The sequence below is a fragment of the Cervus canadensis genome, chromosome 33, assembly GCF_019320065.1.
Source record: "Cervus canadensis isolate Bull #8, Minnesota chromosome 33, ASM1932006v1, whole genome shotgun sequence".
NCBI classification, from domain to species: domain Eukaryota; kingdom Metazoa; phylum Chordata; class Mammalia; order Artiodactyla; family Cervidae; genus Cervus; species Cervus canadensis.
The window spans coordinates 21,072,085-21,099,232 of record NC_057418.1 but is presented as its reverse complement, the minus strand read 5'-3'; the positions used below and the strand labels follow the sequence as shown (position 1 = coordinate 21,099,232).

At 42.8% G+C, this 27,148-nt stretch overlaps 1 protein-coding gene across 1 annotated transcript in view; it reads right to left on the bottom strand.

Annotated features, from left to right (window-relative positions):
• The window catches only part of UST (uronyl 2-sulfotransferase), a 303,123-nt gene that overhangs the window by 40,543 nt on the left and 235,432 nt on the right, over positions 1 to 27,148 (bottom strand). Inside the window, exons 6-7 of the mRNA XM_043457263.1 lie at positions 11,497 to 11,594; positions 9,271 to 9,428 (exon numbers count right to left, since the gene is read on the bottom strand). Coding sequence (XP_043313198.1) covers positions 9,271 to 9,428; positions 11,497 to 11,594 — 256 coding nt within the window. The remainder of the gene's footprint in view (positions 1 to 9,270; positions 9,429 to 11,496; positions 11,595 to 27,148) is intronic.

The window sequence follows — 27,148 nt, the reverse complement described above, 5'->3', positions numbered from 1 at the left end:
AAAGTAGCTCCAGTATTGTCTGGCTATGACAAGCCAAGAGAAGTACTTAGAAGCATACTATCAAAACTGGAGAGGCAATACTTCAGAGCATCTGAAGCTCCTACTCAGCAAGCAAAATGTCCCTACTCTCATTAGTGGGAAATTAGACTAGATTCCTCTGTGGGTTTGTGGACACTGAAATGAATATGCTTGATATTCATAAGAAACCACTAAAAACTTCCGGGTTCTGCACACAGGTATACGTGCAGTTTTTCACTGTGTTCTTTTCAAAGTCCAACACCATTTACAAGATGTGAAAAGTTAGGATGTTACACGTTGATAAAAAATGTCTGAGATGTTAAAAAAAATAAAGCAGATCAGGAAATGATATTTTTATTTGAACAAGATTAGTTGAACAAAAATAGCAGTTGCCATTGTAAAGTATTGAGTCATGCTAAATGGGTAAGGATTGAACTTCGCTCAGTCTTGGGGGGGTACATATTATAAGCAAAGACTGTCATCAAGGCAAGATCATGACTCAGGGCACAAAGACAGTTCTGGAAGTCTCTTTCCACATCACCAGGTTAGGCACCAGGACACGTATGGATCTTGGAAGTTTGGGCACAAAAGCACAGGAAGCTCAAAGGGTCTTTTAAAAAAAGATCAACTTTTTTTAAAAGTTGGGGTCAGGTCTCTAATCTTCTTGGCCCAGGCTCTAGGAGGATCTCAGCTTTGCTGAGTTACCAGGAAAGTCCAAAAGTTGAAATTTGTGGTGACTAATTCCACCCTCAGTAGCATTCTTACTCAATGCAAAGCATATTACTGTCAAGTTCAACTCAAAACTGCTCAAAGTAGAAATGATTAAATTCGCAAGAAGAAGAAATTCACCTCTAAACGCAGAGGAATGCTGATACCTCCACCACACACTCAGATATTATTAGCCAGCTTTTCGTCCGGGGAAATGAATCAGAAGAGAGAAAACTGCACAAACTGCACACCCCATGCCTGGCCACACTGTGGGGGGCACCTGGGGCTCTCCAGAGGATGAGGTTGGGACCTAGAAGGGATTGGTTTCCCAGGGTGCATGGGATGGGAGGTGGGGACTAGGGGAAAATTCTGAAGGGATGATCCCAAGAGCTCCCAGTGAGGAAGGCCATCGTGAGGGGACACAGCCAGCTCACCCTTGAGTTAGAGAGTGGCTGCCTACAGAAGGGGAGTCCATGCTGATGGGCAGAGGGGAACTTAGGTGTCAGAGAGGACAGTAGGTTGTGTCTGCAGAGTTTGTGGGACCCACCCCCCCGCCGTGGAACAGTGCAGGGCCGACTGGAGGCAATGGGTACCCTAGGCCTAGACAGTGGCTAGGTCTTGGGTATGGAAACCGGAAATAAAGCCAAGAGGAATAACCCAGCCCTGGGGACCCAGGAACCTGGTCCTGTTAGAGCAGTATCCTGTTGGAAAGTGAGGGATCCTTGGGAGGTGGTCAGACGTGGCAGAGGGCATGGAAACTGGGGGGCTGGGGGTGGGCGTCACACATGGCCCTCTGGCAACTATGGCTCGGCCACTGGTTCTGGGATTGGCGTGAGTGACTCAGCTCCAGGTTGCGCTGCACCGAGGTCTAAGGCCTCGGGCACTGTTCCTCCCTTGGGCAGGACTGACTTAGCAGCAGGGTGACTGAGCTGTGGAGGATGGAGGACTCAGATCCAAGAGGTAAGGTCAGTAGGCAAGGGCCTAGGTGGGCTGGAACGCCCCTCGAGCCTCCCGCACTCGGGACTCCTATGCCTTCACACCTGCACTCACATTTTTTTCTGCACTCATATTTTTTCTTCGTAACCTGCCTCCTTCCACGTCCGCCAGGTGAACGTCCGCTATGCACCCTTCAAAGCCGGGCACAAATATCTTCAACAGGAGGTGTCCTTCCAGCCCTGTCTGTAATGATGCTCAGTCCAGATGTGGTTTTCTTTATCTTTACACATCTGTTCCCCAGGACTGGAGTGCATTACAGACACGTAAACATTTGCTGAAAGTGTTTGTTGAATTTTTCAACAAAATATCAGATTATACCTGATATTTAAATGTTATCCTTCACAGAAGAGGAATATTGGGGGAAAGTTAAATTACTATAAAATCAAACCATATGTTGAATAGAGATAATCTATAGATTTTATTATCAAGCTTTTACCTTCAAGTGCAATACATAAGGGGGCTTGCACACGTGCATACTAAGTTGCTTTAGTCGTGTCCAACTCTGTGTGACCCCATGGACTGCAGCCCTCCAGGCTCCTCTGTCCATGGGATTCTCCAGACAAGAATACTGGAGTGGGATTCCAGGCCCTCCTCGAGGATGACGGTACTTAATACCTTGTATTATGCTTACTACGTAAGGGTGCTTAATGCTCTGCATTAGTGATCGGATATGAAGCATCTTTGGAGGGCCATAGGTTCATGGAGTTAGTGGTGGTTCTGGGGACAGAAGCTTGAAAGTCTGTGGTCACTCGGGACTTGATAACTGTGAGCAAGCTATTCTACTCTTCCACTGTCAGCTTCCTTGTTTAGAAAATGAAACAAAGACTGTCTTTCTCAACTTCAGAAGATTCGTGTAAGAATCGAGTGAGATCATCTATATGGAAGCACTTTATAAATGGCAAATTGATATGCAAATTACTATTGTTTAGGAACTGTTGCTGATGTTTTGATGCAAGATTAGTCACTCAAATACCACTGCTGCTTAATAAGTGGTTTAGCAGTTTGAACACGAATGGATGTACACACGCAAACACACATACAATGCAGTACCAACATGATTAGAATATGAGCCTCGCACATGACTGGTGAAAAACAGATCTTTATGGAGAACATTGATGGTAGATGAACCAATAACAGAGTAGGGTCTTATTTTTATGAACAATAATTGAGTTTTTAAAACAACTTCATTGGTGTCTGTAGATGGTTGGAATTTCTCTCAACCATCTGTGAGGTTCCGGAATGTTTTGGGGTTTTGTTGTAGAGTAAATGGAATATGGTTCAGTGATAAAAAGTCCACCTGCAGTGCAGGAAGTTTCGGTTTCATCTACTGGGTCGGGAGGATCCCCCAAAGAAAGGAAATGGCAACCCACTCCAATATTCTTTCCTGGGAAAGCCCATGGACAGAGGAGTCTGACGGGCTACAGTCCCTGGGGTTGCAAAAGAGTCAGAAATGACTGAACAACTGGACAACAACAACAACAACAAAAGAAATAAAAAGTAGGAAATAAAAGATGAAAAACAGCATGTTTAATCCAATTATTGTAGAATGATGGATGACTTTTATAAGCCAGAGTTGACAGTCAGTCCTAAACGAAATCAACCCTGGAAGAACTGGCACTAAAGCTAAAGTTCCAATACTTTGGCCACCTGATGCGAAGAGCTGACTCACTGGAAAAGACCCTGATGCTAGGAAAGACCAAAGGCAAAAGAAGAGGGCGGCAGAGGATGAGATAGTTAGATAGCATCACTGACTCAATGGACATGAATCTGAGCAAATTCCAAGAGATAATGGAGGCCAGGGAAGCCTGGCGTGCTGCAGTCCATGGAGTCACAAAGAATCAGACAGGACTTCGAGTCGAACAACAAATGATACATGTTTTTAACCTACACAAACTTATTTGACTGTAAACCACCTCCTACTTCTGAGCCCATCAACTGTCGCATAATGCACTTTGGACTACTGCAATCAATTGTACTTGGAATCCTTTTGATGTGATCCCATTTTTAGGCCCCAAATTGGGCATTATTGTACATCTGCCTCCAAACATTCTGTAAAAGCCTCTCTGCAGATGGAAACTTAGGAAACCTCAGGCACTTCCTTGAAAAAAAATGGAGAGACCCTGCCATCTGCTGGACAAAGTTTGTCATAGTGTTCTGATTATGTAATCCTGTATATGGAAAATAAAGGTTTTTCAAGAATGAAAACACCATTCACAATTAAATCATTGAATATCTATCTTATATCTAGTAAATAACATGATACAGAACAGTCTGAAAGATTCAACATTCAGCTCAAGTTAATGGTAATTGGCTCTGGTCACATCTCAATAGTGGGTTTCATTTAAAGTTGAAATTTTAATGTCCTGATATTTCTGATAAGAGTTCAGGCATAAAAAGTAGATTATTTTTTAAAAATCCCTAGTGATTTGAATGGTATATGCTTTTCAGTACCCAAGCATGTCTCTGTAGTAATATTTCTATTAAACTTATTCCCTTATGATTATTTAAGGATAAGGTACTGGCCAGAATATAACTGTTCCTCTCCTTCTGAGTCAGAAATACTCAGTTCCTAAAGGCATGTGATTTTATAGTTAAAGGTCAACTGTCACTGATGAAATAAATGAAGAGTCATCATGGTTTTTTCTTCCTTCCTCCCTCCTTCTCTCTTCTATTTCTTTCTTTCACACTGAAGTTACAGAAAGAGAGTGGAAGCCCTAGTTCCTCCCGGACACAGGCCCTGTCTCTCCCCTGTAATGTGGTTGGCAGGCTAATAGTTAAGTTTTGAACACTTATCCTATGTTGGGATTTCCCTGGTGGTTCAGATGGCAAAGAATCTGCCTGCAATGCGGGAGACCCAGGTTCAATCCCTGGATTGGAAAGATTGCCTGGAGAAGGGAATGGCAACCCACTCCAGTATTCTTGCCTGGAGAATTACATGGACAGAGGAGCCTGGTGGGCTACAGTCCATGGTATCGCAAAGAGTTGGTCCCAACTGAGGACTAACACTATCATATGTTAAGCTCTGGGCTGAGGGCTTTACATGGATTTGATGAGGTACACCTCACCACAGCCTTCTGACGCAGACAGTATTGTTTACGTGTCTTAACTAGATGGGGAAACTGAGGGGCAGAGGAGTTACACCTTACCTCTGGTTGTCCGGTTAGGTGGAGGATGGCCTTTAACGCCCAGGCTGTCTACTCTAGAGCCTGTGGTCTAATCACTGTGATAGCCTGTCTCCCTGACAGAAATGCATACGGTGTGAGAGAGAGGGGTGGACAGCATGACCAGAGAGTGAGCTGGGATCCCTGTCTTAGCCAAGGACGGATTCTGAATGAACACTGAAGCCTAGGCTCGCCATGTCCTCTAGATGGCGACAGCCTCCATAACTGGGAATTGAGGAGGCAGTGAGACTGCCTAGGATGGTGGGGTTTTTTTGTTTTTGTTTTTAAGGGGAAAAGCTCAGTTGGTAAAGAATCCACCTGCAATGCAGGAGACCCCAGTTAGATTCCTGGGTCAGGAAGATCTTCTGGAGAAGGGATAGGCCATCCACTCCAGTATTCTTGGACTTCCCTTATGGCTTAGCTGGTAAAGAATCCACCTGCAATGTGGGAGACCCGGGTTCAATCCTTGGGTTGGGAAGATCCCCTGGAGAAGGGAAAGGCTACCCACTCCAGTATTCTGGCCTGGAGAGTTCCACAGACTGCATAGTCCATGGGGTCGCAAAGAGTCAGACACGACTGAGTGACTTTCACTTTCACTCTATAATTGTGTTAACCAACAGAAGGTAGAAAGAGGTGCCTTAAAACATTCTATGTAATACTTTAGTATCATAATAACAGATCCAATAGATCCTAGTGATCTACTACCCAAAGTTGCATTTGCTCTGGGTCCTATGGGCAAAAGTGAAGTGAAAGTCTCTCAGTCATGTCCGACTCTTTGCAACCCCAGGGATTATACAGACTGTGGAACTCTCCAGGCCAGAATACTGGAGTGGGTAGCCTTTCCCTTCTCCAGGGGATCTTCCCAACCCAGGGATCAAACCCAGGTCTCCCACATTGCAGGTGGATTCTTTACCAGCTGAGCCACAAGGGAAGCCCACTGCAAGCGCAGAACCACCACATAAAGAGAACTCCCAACTCAGTGTTCTTTCCTTAAAGAATAACTGTTTTTTAAAACTGGCCAGTTTTAATTTTGTATGTAAATACCCTCAGATTTGAATACTGCAAAGCCAATAAACTTCAACCTTACATTGCGATACTCTTAATGGGAGTCTATCATTCACACCTAGTTAAAAAATATTTAAATCTGTACTTCTATTTATCATCATCATTGGGCTTCCCAGGTGGTGCTAGTGGTAAAAGAACCCATCTGCCAATGCAGGAGACATGAGATGTGGGTTCAGTCCCTGGGTCAGGAAGATCCCCTGGAGGAGCGCATGGCAACCACTCCAGTATTCTTGCCTGGAGAATCCCAAGGACAGAGAAGTCTGAAGGGCTACAGTCCATGTGGTCACAAACAGTCAGATATGACTGAAGCGACTCAGCACAGCACATCATCATCGTTTATAAAACTATTCAAGTTTAAATATTTTTTTTTTTAGGAACAAGACAAAGCACTTGATTTATGAATGAACTTAAACCCTCAAAGTTAGTAAGGAAGCCATTTGTTTGGAATCACACATATTTTCCTTTGTAGTAGTTGGTGGCCAGTTTCACAAGGACAGTCCACAAAAATCTAGGAATTCTCTACTGTGGCTCCAATGTTTACATTCATAATGGAAACAAGTTGAAGATGAATACTAATGTAATGCTAGTAAAGGAAAGTATTTAAAATACAAGAGAAAAGGATTGGACACCTGAGCTTTCGAGTCCTCAGGGAGGAGGAAGGTTGTGAGTTAAAGTCAGGTCCTACAGTTTCATGTCTGGATGCTAGACCGGGCTACTGAAGTGGAACAGCTGGATTACTGACCAGCTCAAGGACATCTATGAGGGATGCTAATAAAAGCACTGTTCTTATCACAGATATTCACTTATTTCCTGTCTTTAATTATTTTACTTATTTACTTTGGCCTTTAACACTACTGTGATTTTACTCCTAAAGGAACTATGACTAAGTAAAATATTGATACCTCACAGTATGTCCATTTTTAAGAGCTAAGAGGGAAAGCATTCATGAGCAGTTAACCCTTGTGCCTCAGGAAGCATAAACTGTGGCCCTTCTGCTCACATTTTGGTGGATGACCATGAATCTCAGTCTCTTCAATTCTTTGAGCTGGCTCCAAGCCTCTCAGTTTTGAAAGGTAATGAATGAGCAAATGTGATTGAAATTGATCAATAAAAAATGAGACTGTTTAAGTTAATCACAGGAAGTTGCTCTTACCCAGTAACTGTTTTGGCTTCGGTTCCCCCAATTCAAATTCACACCCAGGTTGGACAGAGTTTACTGAGTCCTTGCTCCAAGGTACTGCCTCCGCCTCACAAAATACCTGAGAAATACCTGAGCATGTTCTCTTGCTTATCCATCAGGTGAAAACCTTCATTTTTATTCCATCTTGAGTACTTATTATCATCAAGTTCTGAGATACGCTTAACTGGGTCTCCACAGAACGCAAACATTAATATCAGATACATTCTTAAAAACTTTATGAAGACTAAATTTCTCAAATATTTTTGGTAGGGGACAAATTTACTCATCAGCATAACTTCTTAGAGGAAATGAATGGGTGGGGTGCACTAACAGTTGAGATATTATCTAGGGAAGTTCTTAATTTCTCTAAATGGTGGGTGATTGGAACCCTTAGTACTGACTGGAAAGAATTAATGACTATCCTTCCAATCTAGAATAAGTGATGGCTCATTTGACTAGCAGACATTATTTTTACCAGCTCCTCAATTATTGTTATTAGTGCTTTTTCTTCAGCAGTGAGACTGGCCTAAATATTCTTCATTTTGCTGGAAGGGGATTACAAAAAGTCTATACATATCTGAATTTTTAAATAAAATAAGACAAGCACCAAAGAAAAATGGCCAGTGGAGTGTTGGCATCTTAATCCAACTTCATGGTCAGTTTAATCTACAGAGTTTTAAGGGTCTCAGACTTCAGTGTTTCTGTTCTCTATCCTCTAGTCTACTCACTTATAAAATTCTTGTGTAAAGGGCAAGAGCAGTGATTTTAGTGTGTCACCATGTGTGAGTTTAGACTGAAAAGGCCCAGGTGAACTGGTTCTGGTGTGAATGATCAAGTGACCTCCGCTAACCTATCTGACACCAGCTCGCTGATTTATGGCCATGAGAAAACAATACAGGGGTTTCGTACTTGGAGAGGCTAAAATATACGAGAAGCTGGAGGGCGTGGATGCTCGTCTCCTGTCCTCTGCCTCCTGGGACGCGGTCACTCTTCAGGACAAGGAAGTTGTGGAGCTGATTGGCCTTCAGTGTTACCATAGATAAGCCTCACAGAAGGTGCCCGAGAGAACACAAAACCCAGGGCAAGTGTTGAAAGGGCAAAGGAAGGCCCTATTAAAAAACTGACCATTCAGAGCTTGTTACACGTCTAGCTCTTCCAACTGTACTTCCTGCTTCGAAGACACACGTGCGGAGCACGCCTTGAGGTCCTTGGTCATGTAAGTACGTGGGAGTTGTTCTCTGAACAAGAGAGTGGGGAGACCAAGGCAGTCACCTTCCCCCAACCAGCCCTTGGTGACGGTAGGGCCGCCTACCACCTACCTACCATGAAACAGAAGTCAGGGCCCCTGTAGACAAGCCCAGTTCACCCAGCGTCAGTACCTGCTCATGAGGTAGTTCGTGGTCTCTGCCTGGCTGTCTGGCGTGTGGGGCAGAGGCTGCACTGGGGGAGCCCTTCCCCTGGGCCTTATTTCCACAAGGCAGAATAACACCTCCCATTTCAGAACAACCAAACAATAAACACATTAGTGACTAGGCAGTGTTGTGGCAGCAATAGATTAATAGGAACAGGGCAGAATCAATGCTGTTTGTCATTCTCTCGGGATAAAATTATAATAGGAGAAATACACAATGGGTTTCTCAAAGTAATCACATTCATAGCGACATCTTTTAATCGCTCTGCTGCATCCTGCTTCTCGCTTCTATTTGGAAACCACTGCATTTGTTGGAGGAAAATCATGACTGTATTCTCAGTGTGCCGCTTTATCTGTTCTCTGTGTCAGGATTCGCTTTTTTAAAACAGACATAGAGCCAGAGACAGCGCATCACACGATGGTTCCCTCCCATTTGCCCACCTTTCCATCCACGGAAGCCCCAGCAACACGTTCAGGACAACGTTGACAGGAATGTTGCCAATTTCATTTTCCAGAGGGAGAAATGGAAGCATCAGGCCTTTAAAACGTTGAGTTTACGTTTGGCCCTGACGCTCAAGGCTTTGGGATCTCGTGGTTCTGACCTTGCTTTGAAGCCAGGGGAACCTCCTTTCACTAACAGAGGAGGTGATTCCACGTCTTTATTTCCCGAGTTTTCTTTTCAAGGTGAGTAACCCTCCGAACAGAGAAGAAATGCTTACAGATGGAGTTACCTGGGTCTTTGTAGATACTGAGTACACCCTTGAAGTAATGAGGTAAAAATCTTTCCAGTAAAAGCAGCACATCTTCCAACTCTTCGAGAATCCCCACAAGCAGGAAGTTTTCATTCACGTTCAGTTTTGCTCTTTCAAGGGCCCACTCACCAGGCTCCCTTTATAGATAGAAAAATGATGTTTAAATCAAAGGTTGGTTTTCAAATGCAGCAACATGTTGAAAGTTTCTCCCTTCTTCTACCTGCCCCCATTCACAAAAATCCAAATCCTACTTCCTTCAGGGACCAGCCCAGATGCAGCATCTCCAGCCGTGGTCCACCTGGCCCCTGTCCTACCACCTCTCCTCCAGCATCATGGGCCCCTGCAGAGTGACAGGCCTGGGGCTCTTGAGCTTAGTGAGCCCCAAATAAATGTTTATTATATGGGCCCAGGCAGCTAGACATCAAGAAACACTGACTAGAATGGCTTATTTATTTATTGGCCACACTGCACAGCATGTGGGATCTTAGTTCCCTCACCAGGGATTGAACCCATGCCTCCTGCATTGGAAGCACAGAGTCTTAACCACTGAACCACTGGGGAAGTCCCTGGAATGACTTTTTAATAGAAGGATCAAACCGAATCCATAAAGTGAGAAGTTTAGACATGGGAAACTTACTGATATTGATTTCTGTAGAAATCAAAATAGGTGTCGGGTCATGACTGCTAATCATCTTACTCTTTTGAGAAATTTAAAGACAACTTTTAAAATTATTATTACAGAAGGGAAACAGCCTAATTTGTATTTGTAAGGCAAATCTCTGAGCCGACAACCCTGTAAGGAGCCCAGCCTGCAGATCTCAGGAACTAGGCTCCAGGCCTAACTGGTTTTTACCATCTGGGGGAACTTGGGAAGCCAGGATTATTTTTTGAAAATTTTTAAATAATCCTTATTTAGCTCAAATAATTATTGTCAAGGTGGGAGAAGGTGACATTTTGAAAGTGTTCTGACAATCATCACGCATGGACCCAGATAAAGCCTAAGTCCTCACCCCAAGACTGGGAAATATACAGTTTAAAAAGTACTTTAAGGAGTTACAATCATGTTTCTCTGAATAAATATGTTCATTGTGTCAGAAAGGGAGATATTGGGCCCCAAATCTTCCCAGGATCTGAAGCCGTGACCCTGAAGCAGAAGGCATGTATTACAGAGGGGAGGGTAGGTGAGGGAGGCCTCCTGAAGTCAGGAGTTTATGATGAAGCTGACATGTCTAGCCCCAGAATTCTGACCATAAACAAAGTGGTAAATTCAGCAAAACGTCAGTAATAACTAAGTAGCAATCACAGTGTCAGCAAAAAGTACAATGAATAAATAAACTGCAACTTGATACAGCTGTATGTTCCCTGCTCCCAACCCCCAGTCTCTTTAGACCTTCAAATCAATGACCTTCTAATTACCTCTCCTTTGGAGGGAAATGTCACTTCTGGCATCTGGGTTCATTTTCCACCAAGCAAAGATAATATTCACCACTACCACCATTTCTTCTGGAGGCGACACACATCTAGAGTACAGTGAGTTTCCAGTGTAGCTGGATCAGAACCAGCTGGAGAGAGGGGGTCATAGTAGCCTGGACCCCAACTCAGAGACTGGGATTAGGTGGGGATTCCCAAGAAGTTCCCCAGGGATGCAGGTGGGTAGACCACATAAAGTGTCTGAATAAGTCACCTTATAGAGAAGGGTCTGGCATCCAAATAAGGCTGAGGAGTGATCACTAAAAGTATTTTCTTCTTCTCTGTCTAAGTGTCTCAGGAGAGAGACACTCTGGAATTTTCCAAGTGAGCATCCCTGTTTCGACCCAGTTAGACATACCACACTTACAAGGACACCCATCAATGAAGCTGTCACTGCAGAGGAGCAGGCTGGATGCACCCCCATGGGTTTTACTATCTCACAAGCTGGGTAGTGACAGATGTATGTTAAGAAGGAAGAAGAGTTTGATTGGCATTTCAGTTACACAGCTTTAGGGGTGGTCCCCAAGGTCCTCTCCAGACCTTGCTTTCTTAATTTCCTTATTTATGAGACATTCAGACTCTCAAATGTGATCTTGAGAGATTAGCAATAAATATGAACTGAATTCCAGAAGGCAGGGAGACTGGGGACACAGAAGGTGCCTGAGTAGCGCCAGCTGGTGGGTTTCCCACCATCGTGGTCCACGTAGCATGCCATGAGCCTGTTTCAGTCTTTACCTGCATCTGGGGTGCTGTCCACAGAAATACGGAATGATGTAAAATAACCTGGGGTTGGAACACTCGGGGTAGTTTTCAAGAATACACTCATTGATGTCCTAGAAGAGAAAACACGGCAGTGAGATGGCTGGTGGTCTCTGCAGGGCTCTGCCAAGCATCAAGAGGGTAAGTAAAATTGATACATGGGGAAGCTTTGAGAAGATGTAGAAAACTGATGGATTTCATGAGAAGATTTTTTTTTTGCCTCGCACCAGCCTGTTCCACTGGGCAGGTGCACACACGGTCCGAGTATTTCAGAGAGTGTTTGTTCTGTTGAGTTAACTGAATTTTTGTGTTTCCCCATGGCCTGAAGTCTCTGCCTGGATCACAAGCATCTTGGAGCAGTCCTGCTGACTGTGGCTAGCTGTGGCCCCAGCAGTTATGAGAAACTGGGAAGTATATAGTGGGCATTTAACAAGTATTTGTTGAATGGATTCAGTATGACTTAATTTTTAGTTCATCCAGACTTCATCAGAGATCCCTATACAGCCTGTAGAAAAGCATTTCCCTGTATATCCACATGTCCAAAAATACTTGTTGTTATTCACTTGCTAAGTTGTGTCCGACTCTTTGCAACCCCTGATCCCTTGGACTGTAGCCCACCAGGCTCCTCTGTCCATGGAATTTCCCAGGCAAGAATACTGGAGTGGGTTGCTATTTCCTTCTCTGGGGGATCTTCCCCACCCAGGGACTGAATCTACATCTCCTGCTTGGTAAGCGGATTCTTTACCACTGAGCCACATGGGAAGCTCATAACAAATACTGAAGTATTGAACATAGTCACATAAAGGGTTTGTAAATTTTGGAGGGGCTGTAAAACCATTTCTAATGTTATATTAGGTTAGAAAGTGGCCGGATGTTTGCCTACAGACATTCTCTCACTTTCAAAGGCAACAGTTGTGATTTCCAGATAGCAAATTTATAATTTCCGGACAGAAAATTTCTTTTCTATGAGGCTGAACGTGGGGTCTTAGTCAGCATTACTGGAGCTTACAGTGGCTTGATGGGGGATGAAAAAGAGGGATAAAAATCCACTTTCATTAACGCAGATTACATTGGATACCCCAGATAAGACATGTCTGGTTCTTAGGTATTTCTAAGGAGAAAAGATAACCCAATTTACAAACAAACCAAACAGCTGTGGGATGCTTTTCAGAAACATTACTGACAAGGTGGATTAAGAGTGGTCCCATGGCCAAAGGAGTTTATAATAAGTCAGTTGAAGCCACTGAATCTGATATGATTTGTGTAAGTGGTTAGTTATTAAAAAAAATTTTTTTAGTTCAAGTTTGTAGTTGGAAAAACATAACTTAAATGTCTTTTTTTCTTTTTTTTTAGAACAACCTTTCCCCCCTCATGCTTCTTTAGTTTATGTAATAATTAAATAAATTACACAATTACAATAACGAATTCAACTGGAAGAAAGAGATTCAGCAAACATGGTCCCACGGTCAGTGGAGTTTACAAGTCAGTTGAAGCCACTGAATCTGATGTGATTTGTGTAAATGGTTAGTTATTTAAAAAATTTTTTTTAGTTCAAGTTGGTGGTTAGAAAAACATAACTTAATCATTTTTTTTTTAGGACAAGCTTTTCTTTTCTCCTTCATGCTTCTTTGGTTTATATAACAATTAAATAAAGTACACAATCCAACTGGAATAAAGAGATTCAGCAAAAAACAGACTGTAGTTAAACACTTGGGCCTATCGTGGGAAGCAGAGATGTGTAGTTCCCGGAGAGGAATACACTAGGAGCAAACGGAACAGGGAACGCCAGCACATCCAGCCACGCGTGACGTGAAGGGTGGCTAAGAGCACCTCATTGTGAATGAAAGCCCATTAAAAATGCAGGATGTTAGACCCAAAATAGCTTTCTAGGAAGAATTTGACACAGAGAGATGTATGTATAAGACTATTCATTGCTATAAGATTTATGACAACAAAATATGGCCGAGCTCACAGTTCATTAATGGGGGATTGATTCACTTCTGGTGTATTCCTACCAGGAAACACACACAGGGCACCCAGAAAGGAGGAGGATCTACACGCACTGTCCTGAAACCTGTTCAGGATGTTTGCAGATGAAACAGAGTCGGTTATAGGGCAATATGAACATGTAGGACAACATAAAAATAAACTTACGTGTTTACAAAAGGACACAAGTATCTGGAAGGATAAACACCAAACTGTTCAAAGAAGTTATTTATGAAGGTAGATGTAATGGAAGGTGGCAATATATTCAACTTTTACTTTGATTCATTTTTGAGATGTTAGCTTTTATTGTAATGTATGTATTTTAGTTTTATCATCAGAAAAGTTTGAGAGCTACACATTGAAAAGGGCTTCCCTGGTTGCTTAGTGGTAAAGAATCTGCCTGCCAATGCAGGAGACCTAAGATACTTGGGTGTGATCCCTGGGTTGGGAAGATTTTCTGGAGGAGGAAATGGCAACCCACTCTGGTATTCCTGCCTGAGAAATCCCATGGACAGAGAAACCTGGTGAGCTACACTACATGGGATCGCAAAGAAATCAGACACAACTTAGCAACTAAACAACAAACACTTTGGAAAACAAACTAAGACTTGTGTAGGCAGGTGACTGGGCTTTGCTCTGAGGATGCTCACCCTCCAGGTATCCTCTGGCAGCTGGCGTCCCCCAGGGACCTAAGCCTCAGGTCAGAGCGCCCAGTAACTGGGCTGGGGTCACAGGGAGGGAGCCTGGAGCTGGGTGAGAAGCAGGGCAGAGTACACTCCAGCCAGGGCTGTCATCGTCAGAGACAGAGGGTCTGTCCTCTGAGGTTGAGATTTCACAGCAACGGCTGAGTAATGCGATGGTGATTTAGGGGGTGTCCAGAGATCCTGCCCATACACCGTCAGCCCCCCAGAGACCTGCATTAACATGAGGGGTGGGGCAACAGAGTCCCACAGAAACTTCCATAGCACCTGCGCTCCTCCGAGTTCACTTTCTAGTTGCCTTTTAATAAGAACTTGTGTAATTGTTTGTTTAGGTGGTGAGTCCAGGAGAGCACAGATGTCTGTTCGCTGCGTCTCCAGCGCTTAGCACCCTGCCTGGAAAAAGCAGGGCTGCAATAAATACTCAGCGAATGAATGGACAAATGGCAGAGGGAATAAGCCAAGACATACAACCGCTATGCTGTCCCCAGAGATCCTGGCGCAGGAGCTCGCAGGAGCCGGCAGAGGACATCAGCTGGTGGGGGCCGGGAGGGCCAAGGACTGCAGGGACCTCGGAAGGACTTTCCTCTATTGGAATCCACAAATAACCTCCCGAGGTCAATTTATGGGAAGACATAAATTCTGAGTTCAAGAATCGCTGTTAACCTTTCTTTCTTAGAGCAAGACATGTCCTGGGAGATTTCAAAGAGTTCCATTTGAGCCCATTAGGTTGATGAATGGTGTTGACCACAACTAGCTTATGGAAATGCTATAGGAGGGCATAAATAAAAGATGACTCAGGTGTAAGGCCAAGCGGAAGCCAGAAACGAGCTGTGAAGACCCACGCACTTAGCTGCCTGCGGCTTAGCCACAGCGCCCAGTGGGGTTGCTTCCCGGCAGCTCAAGGACTTGTGGCCTCAGGAGGCTGGTCTTGGCCACTCACACAGTCCACTCTTACTGTAACCCAGATCTTCAGTGAGTGACCTTTCAGTGTCCTCGGCCACCAACTGTGACAAGTGTCAGCACGGCTGTTCCTCCAGTAGCCTGCTCTGATGGCATTGTCCAGCCCCGCCTGGGGCCATTTGGTTTTCCCCCAGAGTTAAGCATTTTATCTTTGGTGTTAGGCTTTACTATCTTCTGTTGTTTTACAATCACCTTTGTTCTCTTCGTACACATATAGCTTAAAACGATTATGCAATTTCACTTTTTTCTTCCCATGCAGTGCTTCTAGGGTAAGGTTGCTTTAAATGAAAACCTTAATATATATTTTAAAATCTGCTCTAAGGTCATCATCATGGTGATGACTTGAGCCAAACTGGACCCCTTGCCAGTGCTTGATCTACGATTTTCTCATCTGGTCCCTGGATCTTGGTATCTACCTCGGCAACCCACAAAACACTCCTGCCCATCTAGCTCACTTTTAAGATTGGGTTTAAACATAAGACCTCACACTCTGACCATATTCTCAATTTATTAGGGAAATGAGATATTTTGCATAAACACACTTTCCAGATAACTGAGTCCACTTAACTGCCAAAACTATAATAAAAGGGACCAGTTTTGGTTGAAATTTATTCTAAACTATGTTATTATTTAAAGTGTACACTTACACCCTCTAGGTTTTCTTTGTGGGTTCATCTTCCTTCACTTTGATCTTTTAGCAAAATCATCTTCTGTTGGTTTGCTCCTGTAACATTTCCACTGGCTGGACTGTGATGACCAACACTAAGTACCCAAGGCCCCACAGCACCCAGTGGAAACCCGAGTCACTACCGCGGGGTCCCTGAGGGTCCTCCCTGATTCCTCTCTCACCGTTCTCTCCACGTCACTCAGCGGCCCCACCCTGCAACTTGACCCCTGAAAGGTTTCTTTTTTTTTTTTTTCCCATTTATTTTTATTAGTTGGAGGCTAATTACTTTACAATATTGTAGTGGTTTTTGTCATACATTGACATGAATCAGCCATGGATGAAAGGTTTCTTAATCTTCGTTCTCCCACCCGTTCCACACCTCAATCCCCGCTCAACTCATCTGCTGCTAGATAATATCCCTTCCATTTCTTCTGCCCAAATGCACCCTGTACAGAGTTGCTGCACTAACTCAGCTGAAATACAAATTCATCCACATCAGCCCCCTGTTCAAAAACTTTGAAGAATTCTTATTGACAATGCAGTGGGAATAACAATCAGGCAGGGCACCTGTTAAAAATGTTAATTCCCAGACAGGCCTTCCAGAGTGCTTGATGTAAATATGTTCTCTGGGGACCAGGCTAGAAATCTCCACTTTAAAGAAGAACCTCTGGGTGATTTTGAAAAGCTGGTTGCTGTTCATGAGCAGCAACCTTGTGCCAGTAGGGAATTCCATGCCTGGTTCATCCGTCTCCCTTGCCTGAAATTTCCTTCTCCCCTGGTCCCATAAGAGGCCCAGGTTTTGGCGGCATTCCAGGCAGAATGAGCGTTAGCATCCTCCAGCCCACTTGTAGAGAAAGAAAGACTCCAGAAGCTGGGGAACAATTCAGGGCCTGACAGCAGTTTCAAGGTAACTCCTGGTGAACTCTCTGAGTAGACAAAGCACATGCAGCTTACATAGTGTGGTTTGCAGCATTCTCAGCATCCTTGGTCCCCAGTCAAAAAAATCTCCCCCCCTCTTACCAGTTTGACAGTGGTCCTGGGACTTGGCTCATTTAGTAAGACAAAATAAGTGGAGTCTCTAGAACGTTTCTCATTCATTCCATGATCTTTCGTCATCAAGCCCTCTCCCATCCTATGGCTAATCCTGGGCCCAGAAAGGAAGGATCTAAGAAGTTTCAGAAAAAAGAAAAGTTGAGATACACAGAGTCCATGGTGGGGGAGGTGTGCCCAGATGGACAGGACTCCAGGTCCCCCAGCCCTATCCAAACTGGAAGAGCTGTGCTGTGCCTGGGTTTATGTATTGGGCTTTTTATAAGATTTCAGTTGATAAAAAGGTTCTAAATCTGAAAATCATTATTTCAGGCCAGCACACAGAGGCTCAAGATATTGGAACAGCTAACAAAACTGCCCCCCCCAACACCCCACTCCTCCCACTGCCCTACAGAAGCAAGTGATTCTGATCCTAGGGCCCAGGAAGTCAGATCTTATTAGCTGGGTCATGACTGGGTCCTATGATCAAAGAGCACCTTGTGAAAAAAATCACCAGTCTAGGAAAACATTTTTTCTTCTTCATTTCCTTCCCAAGGCCCAAGATGTTGAGAGTTCTGTTCTTCCCCCTACCTCACCCTTCGAGCTTCTCTTATAGCTCAGTTGGGAAAGAACCTGCCTGCAATGCAGGAGACCTAGGTTTGATTCCTGGGTCGGGAAGATTCCTGTGGAGAAGGAAATGGCAACCGACTCCAGTATTCTTGCCTGGAGAATCTCGTGGACAGAGAAGCCCGGCGGGCTACAGTCCATGGGGTCCCAAGTGTCGGATACGACTTAGTGACTAAACCACCACCACCACCTCACCCTTTAAGGAAAGAGGGCTACCAAGCCCATGCCAGCAAGCAGAAGAGTAGGTTTCATATGAATACAATAGTGTTAAATGCTATAGAGTATCTATATTCTACAGGTCAAAAATAGGTGGTAACAATGACCCTAAATGCAAGGCAGCAAAAGAGACACAGATGTAAAGAACAGACTTTTGGACTCTGTGGAGAGAAGGCGAGGGTGGGATGATTTGAGAAAATAGCATTGAAACATGTATATTACCATTTGTGAAACAGATCACCAGTCCAGGTTCAAAGCATGAGAAAGGATGCTCAGGGCTGGTGCACTGGGATGACCCTGAGGGAGGCGGGAGGGGGGTTCAGGATGGGGAACACATGTACACCCATGGCTGATTCATGTCAATGTATGGCAAAAACCACCACAATACTGTAAAGTAATTAGCCTCCTATTAAAATAAATAAATTAATTTTAAAAATACATGGCCTCTTTTATTGAAAAGAAATGTTATAATTTTGGTGTATAGTGTCAATCCCTTGGTTATTTTAGTTTTCATTATCAATTGTGAATGAATAGAGGTCTTTTGAACCTAAGAAAAGCTGGAAATGAACCTGGCCTTCGGGAAGGCACACTGCACTCAGGTGGAACGCTGGGCAGACTTCCCGGATTCAGCTCTCTGAACCTTTTGAAAGCCACACCTGCTGGGCCAATGCTGTTCCAGGCTCCTGGGCAGAAGGGACTGCCAAGTATGCAGTTTTGCCAGGCTGGGTGGTTATTTTATTAGGCAAATAAATGTCTACAGATTCTAATGTAAAAACACTGGGCCCAACCCAGTTTTGTACAAACATTTTCAAAAGTAAAAGTGGAATTCATTATCAGTCACTCCTTTTCATAATTACAATTTTTTGGGCTAATAATCGTTTCCCTTCCTTCTACATATAACATCTGGAATATCTGCACCAAAATGTCTTTAAGCAGAGGTTAGCCCCAGTGGATTTACAAAATCTTTGGATACCTTAAATTTTATACAAGTGGGACATTTTATGAAAGTCCATCTTGAAAAATTTTTCAGGCACAAATTTTTATAGAATAACAAATCGTGAGAACTGAATTCAGTGACTAGTGGGAGGAAGACTCAGGAAAAAGAGGTAGAAATGAAGTGAAGTCGCTCAGTCATGTCCGACTCTTTGCAACCCCATGAACTGTAGCCTACTAGGCTCCCCTGTCCATGGAATTTTCCAGGCAAGAGTACTGGAGTGGGTCGCCATTTCCTTCTCCAGGGGATCTTCCCAAGCCAGGGATTGAACCCAGGTCACCCGCATTGCAGGCAGACGCTTTACTGTCTGAGCCAGCAGGGAAGCCCCTAAAGAGGTAGAGAGGGCTGTTGATTCTTTGAAGCTGTTAGAAATGAAACATAAGATAAACTTTACCTAGGATTCTGATTTTAAACTTTCGGCCAGAATTTTCTTATAAAGTTTGCATCTATGATGCCCTGATACAGTCTAAAGCAATCCGATTTTGTGTGTGTGCGCACTAAATTGCTTCAGTTGTGTCTGACTTTTGGCGACCCTATGGACCGTAGCCCTTCAGGCTCCTCTGTCCATGGGATTCTCCAGGGTTGCCATTTCCTACTTCAGGGGATCTTCCCGACCAGGGATAGAACCCTTGTTTCTTTGTCTCTTGCATTGACAGGTGGGTTCTTTACCATCAGCACCACCTGGGAAGCCCCTATAAAATCCTAGGTTGACAGTTATTTTCCTCAGCACTCGGAAGATATTACTCTGCTGTTATCTGGTATCTACTGCTGCTGATGGGAAATCTGATATCAGCCTAATTATGCTTCTTTCACTAATCATCTGCTTTTCTTCCTTTTCCTTGGTATCCTGCAGCTTTATTTCAAAATATTTGAGCGTAAATTTAACTTTGTTTATTCTGTTCAGTTCTTATGTATGCTTTCAGTCTGAAGAATCACACCTTCTATTTTAGACTATTTTATCTTTCAATAGCTTCAAATACTGCTTCCCTACCATTTCACCATTCTCTTTTTTTGAAACTCCTATTGACTGACTGTTGGAAATTTACCACCTTTCCCACATCTTTTAACTGCTCCTTCTGTCTATTTCTTTCTCTCGCTCTCTTGACATTTCTGAATTGAAGTTTTGATCAATTCTTCATGCCTACTTTCTAATTCATAAAGTTCCTCTTTCACTCTACTCAGTTCAAAGTTTATTCCATTTCTTAAGCTTTTATTTCCATGACCATTAAGTTTTTATTTCAATTACCATATTTTTCATTTTCAAGATTTGTTATTTATTAATATTATAATGTTCTGTTTCAAGTATTTGTCATATAATTTTCTGCTCTTAATGGAAGTTATTCACACTTTTATCTTTTCAACATCCTAGGCATACTTATTTTAAAGTCTTTGCCAGATTGTTCTGTAATGATAACTGGAATGAATTTCTGTCTCAACAGTAGATTTCGTTGCTTTTCTCGGTATTAGGGTTTTTTTCATGCGCTTGCTTAAATTATTTGGCCTGTAGGCTCATTTTGAGCAGGAAATTCATTTTCATTTTCATTCTCTCTATCTCTCTTCCTGCCAGTCCCTGTCCTTCCCTGGTGGTTTTGCAGTTACTCCTATCAGGGCTCCTGGCACTAGACCAGAACCAGATCTCATTTGAACTTCCCATCCTATGAGAATAATGGGAATATTCTCATAGGGAATGAAAGTCCATTTTGAAAATTTTTTCAGGCATAAATTTTTATAGAATCATAAATCATGAAAACTGAATTCAGCGACTAGTTGAAGGAAGACTCAGGAAAAAGAGGCAGAGAGGGCTATTAGTTCTCTGCTGGGAACAACGGGAATAACAGATCTGGTTACCAAGAAGGAAGAATTTGGTTCACTTCCTACTTATGAGGCCGTGACTTTGTTTTACTCCCTCCCTAGGTTTACCCTTTAAAAGCCATAGTTCCAGGGACAGGGCAGTGGCCATTTTGTCTGGCTTTCTTTGCTTGAGAGTGAAGGAAGGGTGGCCGTCCACCTCAGCCTGTGGCATGCAGCCTGGTGCTGGCCTCCATCTTGACAGGGAGCCCAGTGCGTGGCTGCCACCACCTGATTCTGGACCAGAGATCAGCTGGCCTGTGATTCCACTGCTGCTCATTCCTCTGGCATTGTTCCAGCCTTGGGGACACTCTTTGTATTTCCTGTTTAAATATTCTATCATTGTTATGTGTTTGGGGGTCAAGGGAACATGAAATCAGTATACCATCTTGCTTGGGGTCCTGCATGGGCTGTTCATGCTTTTTTTTTTTTTTCCTGCAGGAAGTTCTACTGGAAGGAATCCTGAGTGCAGAAGTGTGGGGGATGGATATAGGGAGTGCATCTTGCCGAGTCAGAGGAAAGAAGCTTGGTAAAATGTCAAGGCCATGCCAGAGCAAGGTCACATGTTTATTGAAATGTGATCATTTCTGCTTCATAAGGATGTCAGAGGAACTGGGCCAGAGCACAGTTTAAGCCAGACCTCAAACAGTGTGAGTTCTGAGGATTCTTCTTACAGACCCTGCAAGACATTAATATATCATAGCAATGACTCTATTATAATGGCATTGCTTTGAGTCTTTTAATTGCTTCAAATGTTGCCAAAAGTTCCAATATTTGAAGTAAACCACAAACATGAAAATGGTATAATTTTCGCTCTACATTTTCTTTATTAGGATGATACAGGCTCTAAACTTTTGGAAGAAAAGCTTCGTGCCTCTTCTCTGTATTATGGCACCCATGCAGGGCCAGGCAGGTGCTCTTTTATAGCTCATAAAAGTAGCCTTTGAAGATGATGAAATTTTAATTTGAATTGTGCTATGCCTAGCAAATCACCATGGGAATCTGGTAAAAGCTTTCAGAACACAGTGCTGCTTTTCAATAAACAACATCATAAAAAATTCAGCAGCAAAGTGAAACCCAGAAAGCAAGCACTGTTGCGTTTTAATCAAAAAGTCTTTAAATGATATTGTGGACATTGATATATTGTTATGGATACTTTTTTTAGGAGACATCTGGAAGACCAAAATGTCATTAAATGACCTCTATTCTACTCCCTCCTAGAAAAGGTACTTTCCAGATGTGCACTCCACTTGGAGGAATAATGACTTTGGGATTTTGTGATTCTAGTCTCCAAGGTCCAGAAAGATCCACGTGGTGGACCTCTGCCACCGGCAGCTCTGCCGTAAGCTCTGAAAGTGCTGCCGTGGTTAAACAGACCCCTGATCCCTGAGCATTCAGCCCTGCATAGGGATGGCAGCAGTCCCTGCAGAAAGGGGCTATGTTGATTCTATTTGGAAGCACACAGTCAGTGGGACTCTCTGATCTTCTAATATGACTAATGTTGAGATGTGGATCAAACACACAAAATAAGCAGGAAGTTGGGTTTATGGAGAGGTCAACCCCCCTCTCTCCTACCGAGTCACATAGGAAACAGACAGGTCACAATTCTGTGGGCTTTCTGTAGGGGTGGTAGTACGGTATCATTTGAGTGGATGGCCAGGGGATCTTAAGGATCTATAGCTTTCCCACTCTGGATCTTAACAAGATCATAGAAATACATTTTAACTCTTGACTGCTTTCCTTGTAACCCCAGAAGGAAAAAATGCTATTAAAACTTAGGTCAGGGACCAGAAGGGCCACTGCAGATTTTACTTTAAAGTTGAATTATGAACTGGAAAGAAATGCATCATGCAGCTCATATCTATTCATTTCACCTGTTAAAAGAAGCCTCAGAGAAGGGCTAAGTCCCTACACAGTTCAGTATTTCCCGGAGGCAATGCTAAGCAGACCAATGAGGTTCCAACCAAGCTTCTTGAGGGACATGAGCCTTTTGTGAGTGTAAGAATGGCAGGCATTCCTGGGAAACCAAGTATGTTCTTCAAGGGTTTTATACCATACAAATGATTTATGACTCCTTTGGGCCATACAAGTTTCTAAAAGCCACAGCAACTGTCTTAACCTCATAGAATTTTGATGATTTTGCCTTCCCAGCTGAAGAGGTTCAGCATTCTCTTTCCTTTCTTTCACATCCAATAGTCTAATAGTTTTGGCCTATGAGGCCAAAACAAACCACAAAAGTCACACTTTCAACTTCTGGTTATCCAGGGCATAAACAACATGTTTGTGGATTTTTTCTTTTTTTTTTTTAAGGCTTCCAGCTTCTCCCTTCTGTGGCCCCATAGTCCCAACTCAGAAGGTCATAAAGAATCCACAATAGATTTAAAAAAGAGAAATTGAAACTAAATAGTCAGAATGATTATTTTAGATGCACTGGAAATTTCAGTTCCTTGAGACCCTGTAATCATGAGTGACTAAGAATTGACTGGGTGATGGAGGATCACTGGACTATTCTCTTTGATATGAATATTTGAAGTTTTCCCTAATGTGTAGTGAAAAGTAAACAAACAAACAAAAAATCCAGAAAAAATACTTTAAGAATAGTTCCACCCTCAGTCGAATGCCTTTTTTTTTTCCTACTGCCTTATTTTGCCCTGAGCTTTATTTTTTTGTAGTTCGTTCGTTCATTCATTCATTCACATTCTTTTTCTTATGACTTTAAGGACTCTTGGACTATTTCCTGGTGGGTAAGAGACCTTTATGAATCTTCCGACTTATACCTTTGTAATGTTCCATCCAAGTTTGTCTAGAGACCTCATTTCTGATCCTATCAGTGCCCCTGCTCCCTGGATTATTTCTGCTCCAGAATGAAATGTAACTCCATAGAATTAAAAAAAAAAGCTACAAGATAAGTCCCCCTTTTATTGAGGGTTATTGGGATGTCCCTGGTTATTGGGATGTCTCTCACAGCTTCCTTGTAAAAAGTTCTCTCATATTTTTATTATGTGCAGCTGCGTCTAAGAGATGACATTTAACAAACCAATGTAAACTCCAATTCTTATTTTTTTAAGGGTTATGTTATGATAGTTTTTCTTTTACTACCTTTTCCTTTCAACTATTGATATTCTTCCTCTTTTTCAATGTATTATCTGTCCCTGGATAGACTAATGCTCTATAAAGAATGAAAAATTTCAAATCACTGTACTATAAGTGGGTATACTTATCTACCCACATAAGTAAAACATTTATTGAAATGACGGACTATTAAAGTTTTGAAGTATCAAAGTTTCCCAGATACTTTTTCCTCCAAGTCTCTAGAACTGAGAACCAAAGGCAAAGAAAAGCAAATATTTTATCGCCTCAACTTAAACCATATGAGTCACACCAAAGATGCAGAGATGACTTCCACAGACTAAGCGTTTAAGTATGTTTATCATTTAGACACACACATGGAAGAATGTGTAGGAAGAAAGGCAGAGTCTTCTTCGTGAAAAACTGATTAAACATATTTGGAAGGAAGGGTTATTTCTCTCTTCCTCTCTCACCATGAACAACTGATGAAGGCACAATCAACTGTAATGACTTAGGTGGTCAGAACCAATTCTTTGTAATGACCAGGATAAACATTTTCAGCTCTCAAGGTGTATGGTTTAATTACTGTTACAAGGTTCATAGCCCTCATTCAACACTGTCCTTACTGGGCTTCCAATATATACTGGGCCCTGTGTTATGGACAGTGCATTCCTGCTCCCCAGGAAGGAATGTTCTAGAGCAGGGGTGGCAAACCCCACTGCCCACTAGTGCTGTCAGATCACACGGATGCACGAATGGGGCCCTGTGCCCGTCCACGTTGTCTGAGTGGAAAAGCCTAGAGCAAACTGGGAAAACATACCTACTGTCTTGAGGGGGCAGGTGCTACTCTGCTCAGGCCTGTCACTGCCACATGGATTTTGTGCCAGGGATCGCCCCATCATCTGATTTTCCAAGCAGAGCAAGACATTTGAATTTTTGTGTAAAATCTCCTAATTTCACTCAGGAAACAAAAATTGTGAGTGAAGCAATCATGTCTGCAGGTCAATAGGACTCACAGTTAACCAGTTTATGTCCCATTGGCTTAGCCATTACCGTTTCAAATTTGAGTACTCCCTGAAAAAATATAGGACCTATGGTTTGCTATCCTACGTTTCTGACAAGAATAATGTTGGTAGATAAAGGACAGCTGGATTTTAATGATACTAGACCAGTTATGTGACAGAGCTGTGAGACAGAGAAGGAAAACTGGATTTGTCGTCAGATGCTCTAAGTTTGAGTCTTGGTCTCTTATTTACTAGTTGGATCACAGTGGGCAAGATGCTTCACCTTTGTGAGCATCAGTTTCCTCATCTATAAAATAAGCATAGTGGGACTTCCCTGGTGGTCCAGTGATTAAGAATCTCCCTTCCAATGCAGGGGACATGGGTTTGACCCCTGGTCCAGGAACTAAGAGCCTACAGGCCATGGCCCAACTAAGCCCATGCACTGCAACTACTAGGCCCACAAGTCCAAAGGACAGTAGCACCTCTTTCACAGGACAGCTGTGGGGATTAAAGAAAGTGCATCTGAAAATGCTTTGTAAGCTACAGAGAGAACCCAAGAGTGAACAGGTGGCTTGAGATTTGAATACATTGATTAAGGACTCTCGAGGATTCAGCAACATTGGATAAAGCAGTTGCAGAAATAGAAGACTCGATGGTTCTGCTCACTCCTAACAGGAAAACTATGCAGTGAGAAATGTAAGGAAAGTGGGGTGAAAACTGAAAGAGCTCAGTGGTGGGGCCCAGAAGGGGAGCTGTGGTTACAGGCTGCATGATTTCCTTCATGAAAAAAACTTACTAGGACCACAATGAAACCCTTGACTAAAGAAGCAGTGATTATCCACCAGGTGGATTATTTGTGGCAAATTTAAAATCGCAGGCTGGCTTCCTACTCTTGGGATATTTTCAAACCACCAACTTACCTCTCCACCCTTAAGTCAAAGACTGAGAATTCATTTCAACATTAGCCCAAGAAAAACACAATCAGAGGAGACCACAATGCAAGAATACTGTTATTAATTCTAAAATTAAATATAATGGATTTCTAGATTATCAGCTGTTTTCAATTATCAGCACCAACATTCTCTTCTATAGAGGGGGATAAATGGATTATTTTTAATAATTCACAAACCTTTCACCAGAAGAGTGGAAAATTTCACCATGGGGTTATGGTTGATTAAACTCTTAAGGTAACTATACTGTAAATTCTTTGCTTCTTCACTTTTAGCACTAAGGGTTAGGTAGTTTCTCAAAATACAGTAAGCCTATGGATGTTGCTTTGATTTAAGAAGCAGAGAAAAAGAAGGGACTTATTGGTGTGAAACAATTGTTTTTTTGAAAAAGAGGTTCCCCTGGTGGCTCAGACATTAAAGAATCTGCCTGCAAGCAGGAGATGCTGGTTCGAGCCCTGGGTCAGACATCCTGGTTCTCCCCTGGAGAAGGGAATGGCTACCCACTCCAGTATTCTTGCCTGGAGAATTCCATGGACAGAAGAGCCTGGTGGAGACCAGTCCATGGGGTGCAAAAAGTTGGACATGCCTGAGCGACTAAGACTAACTAATTAAAATTTTAGAGAGTTCTAGCAGAGAATTTTTGATAGTCCTAGACTACTAGGGAGGCAGTACCCGAGATCTTCCTACCTACGGCTCAGGACCATTCTCGGGGATGTGGGGATGGGAAGGAGGATCCAAAGTGAGAGGAAATATGTATATTCATAGCTGATTCACTTTGCAGTACAGCAGAAACTAACACAACACTGTAAAGCAATTACCCTCCAATTAAAAAATAAAATATATATATAAAAAGAGTCTGTATTTAGCAGGAGTCATGTACTGCTCAGTCTTATAGAAGGTGGAGGAGAAACTGCTTCTTTTCTTGCTTTGGACTCCTTAGGTCTAAATCTATCTCACTGAGAGTTAGAATTTGGAGATTTAAAGATGTTAACTAACATGGAAACGAGTGCAGTAAAAAAAAAAACAAATGTCATCCCTAGCTGTTTCTCCTTGTCAGTAAAGACTGAGGGAAGGAGATGGTTATTAGCTTGGAATACAGAGATGCCCCCACCCTTGCAAAGTGGTCTCTGGCTATAACTGTGTTTCAATATGATTTGTTTTCTTTGTAGTCTAAGTATTTTATTTTATGCATTTAAAAACATTATTCTGAGAAGAGGTCTGTAGGCTTCACTGGACTGCTAAAGGGGTTTATGACACAAAGGAGGTGAAGACCCCTCTGTACCGGATACTGACGGGGCCATCTGTCTCTGTTGTAAGAGATATTTCCTGACTTGTATTTCAGCACTGGCCCACCCAAAAATGTCAACAGCAGATTATTTTTGACTGAGATTGAAAAAAATTCTCCCTTGCAAACTTGGGTAAAACTTCTATTTCAAAGAGTTGGATAGAAAACTACAACAACCACCAAGAACATTTTTATGCAAATAGGGTCCCTGGGGTGGTTTTAAGTGCTTAAAAGAATTTCTGTACTTGACACTTAATCTAGCCTGGTGGTTCTCAAAGTGAAGTCCACAGAT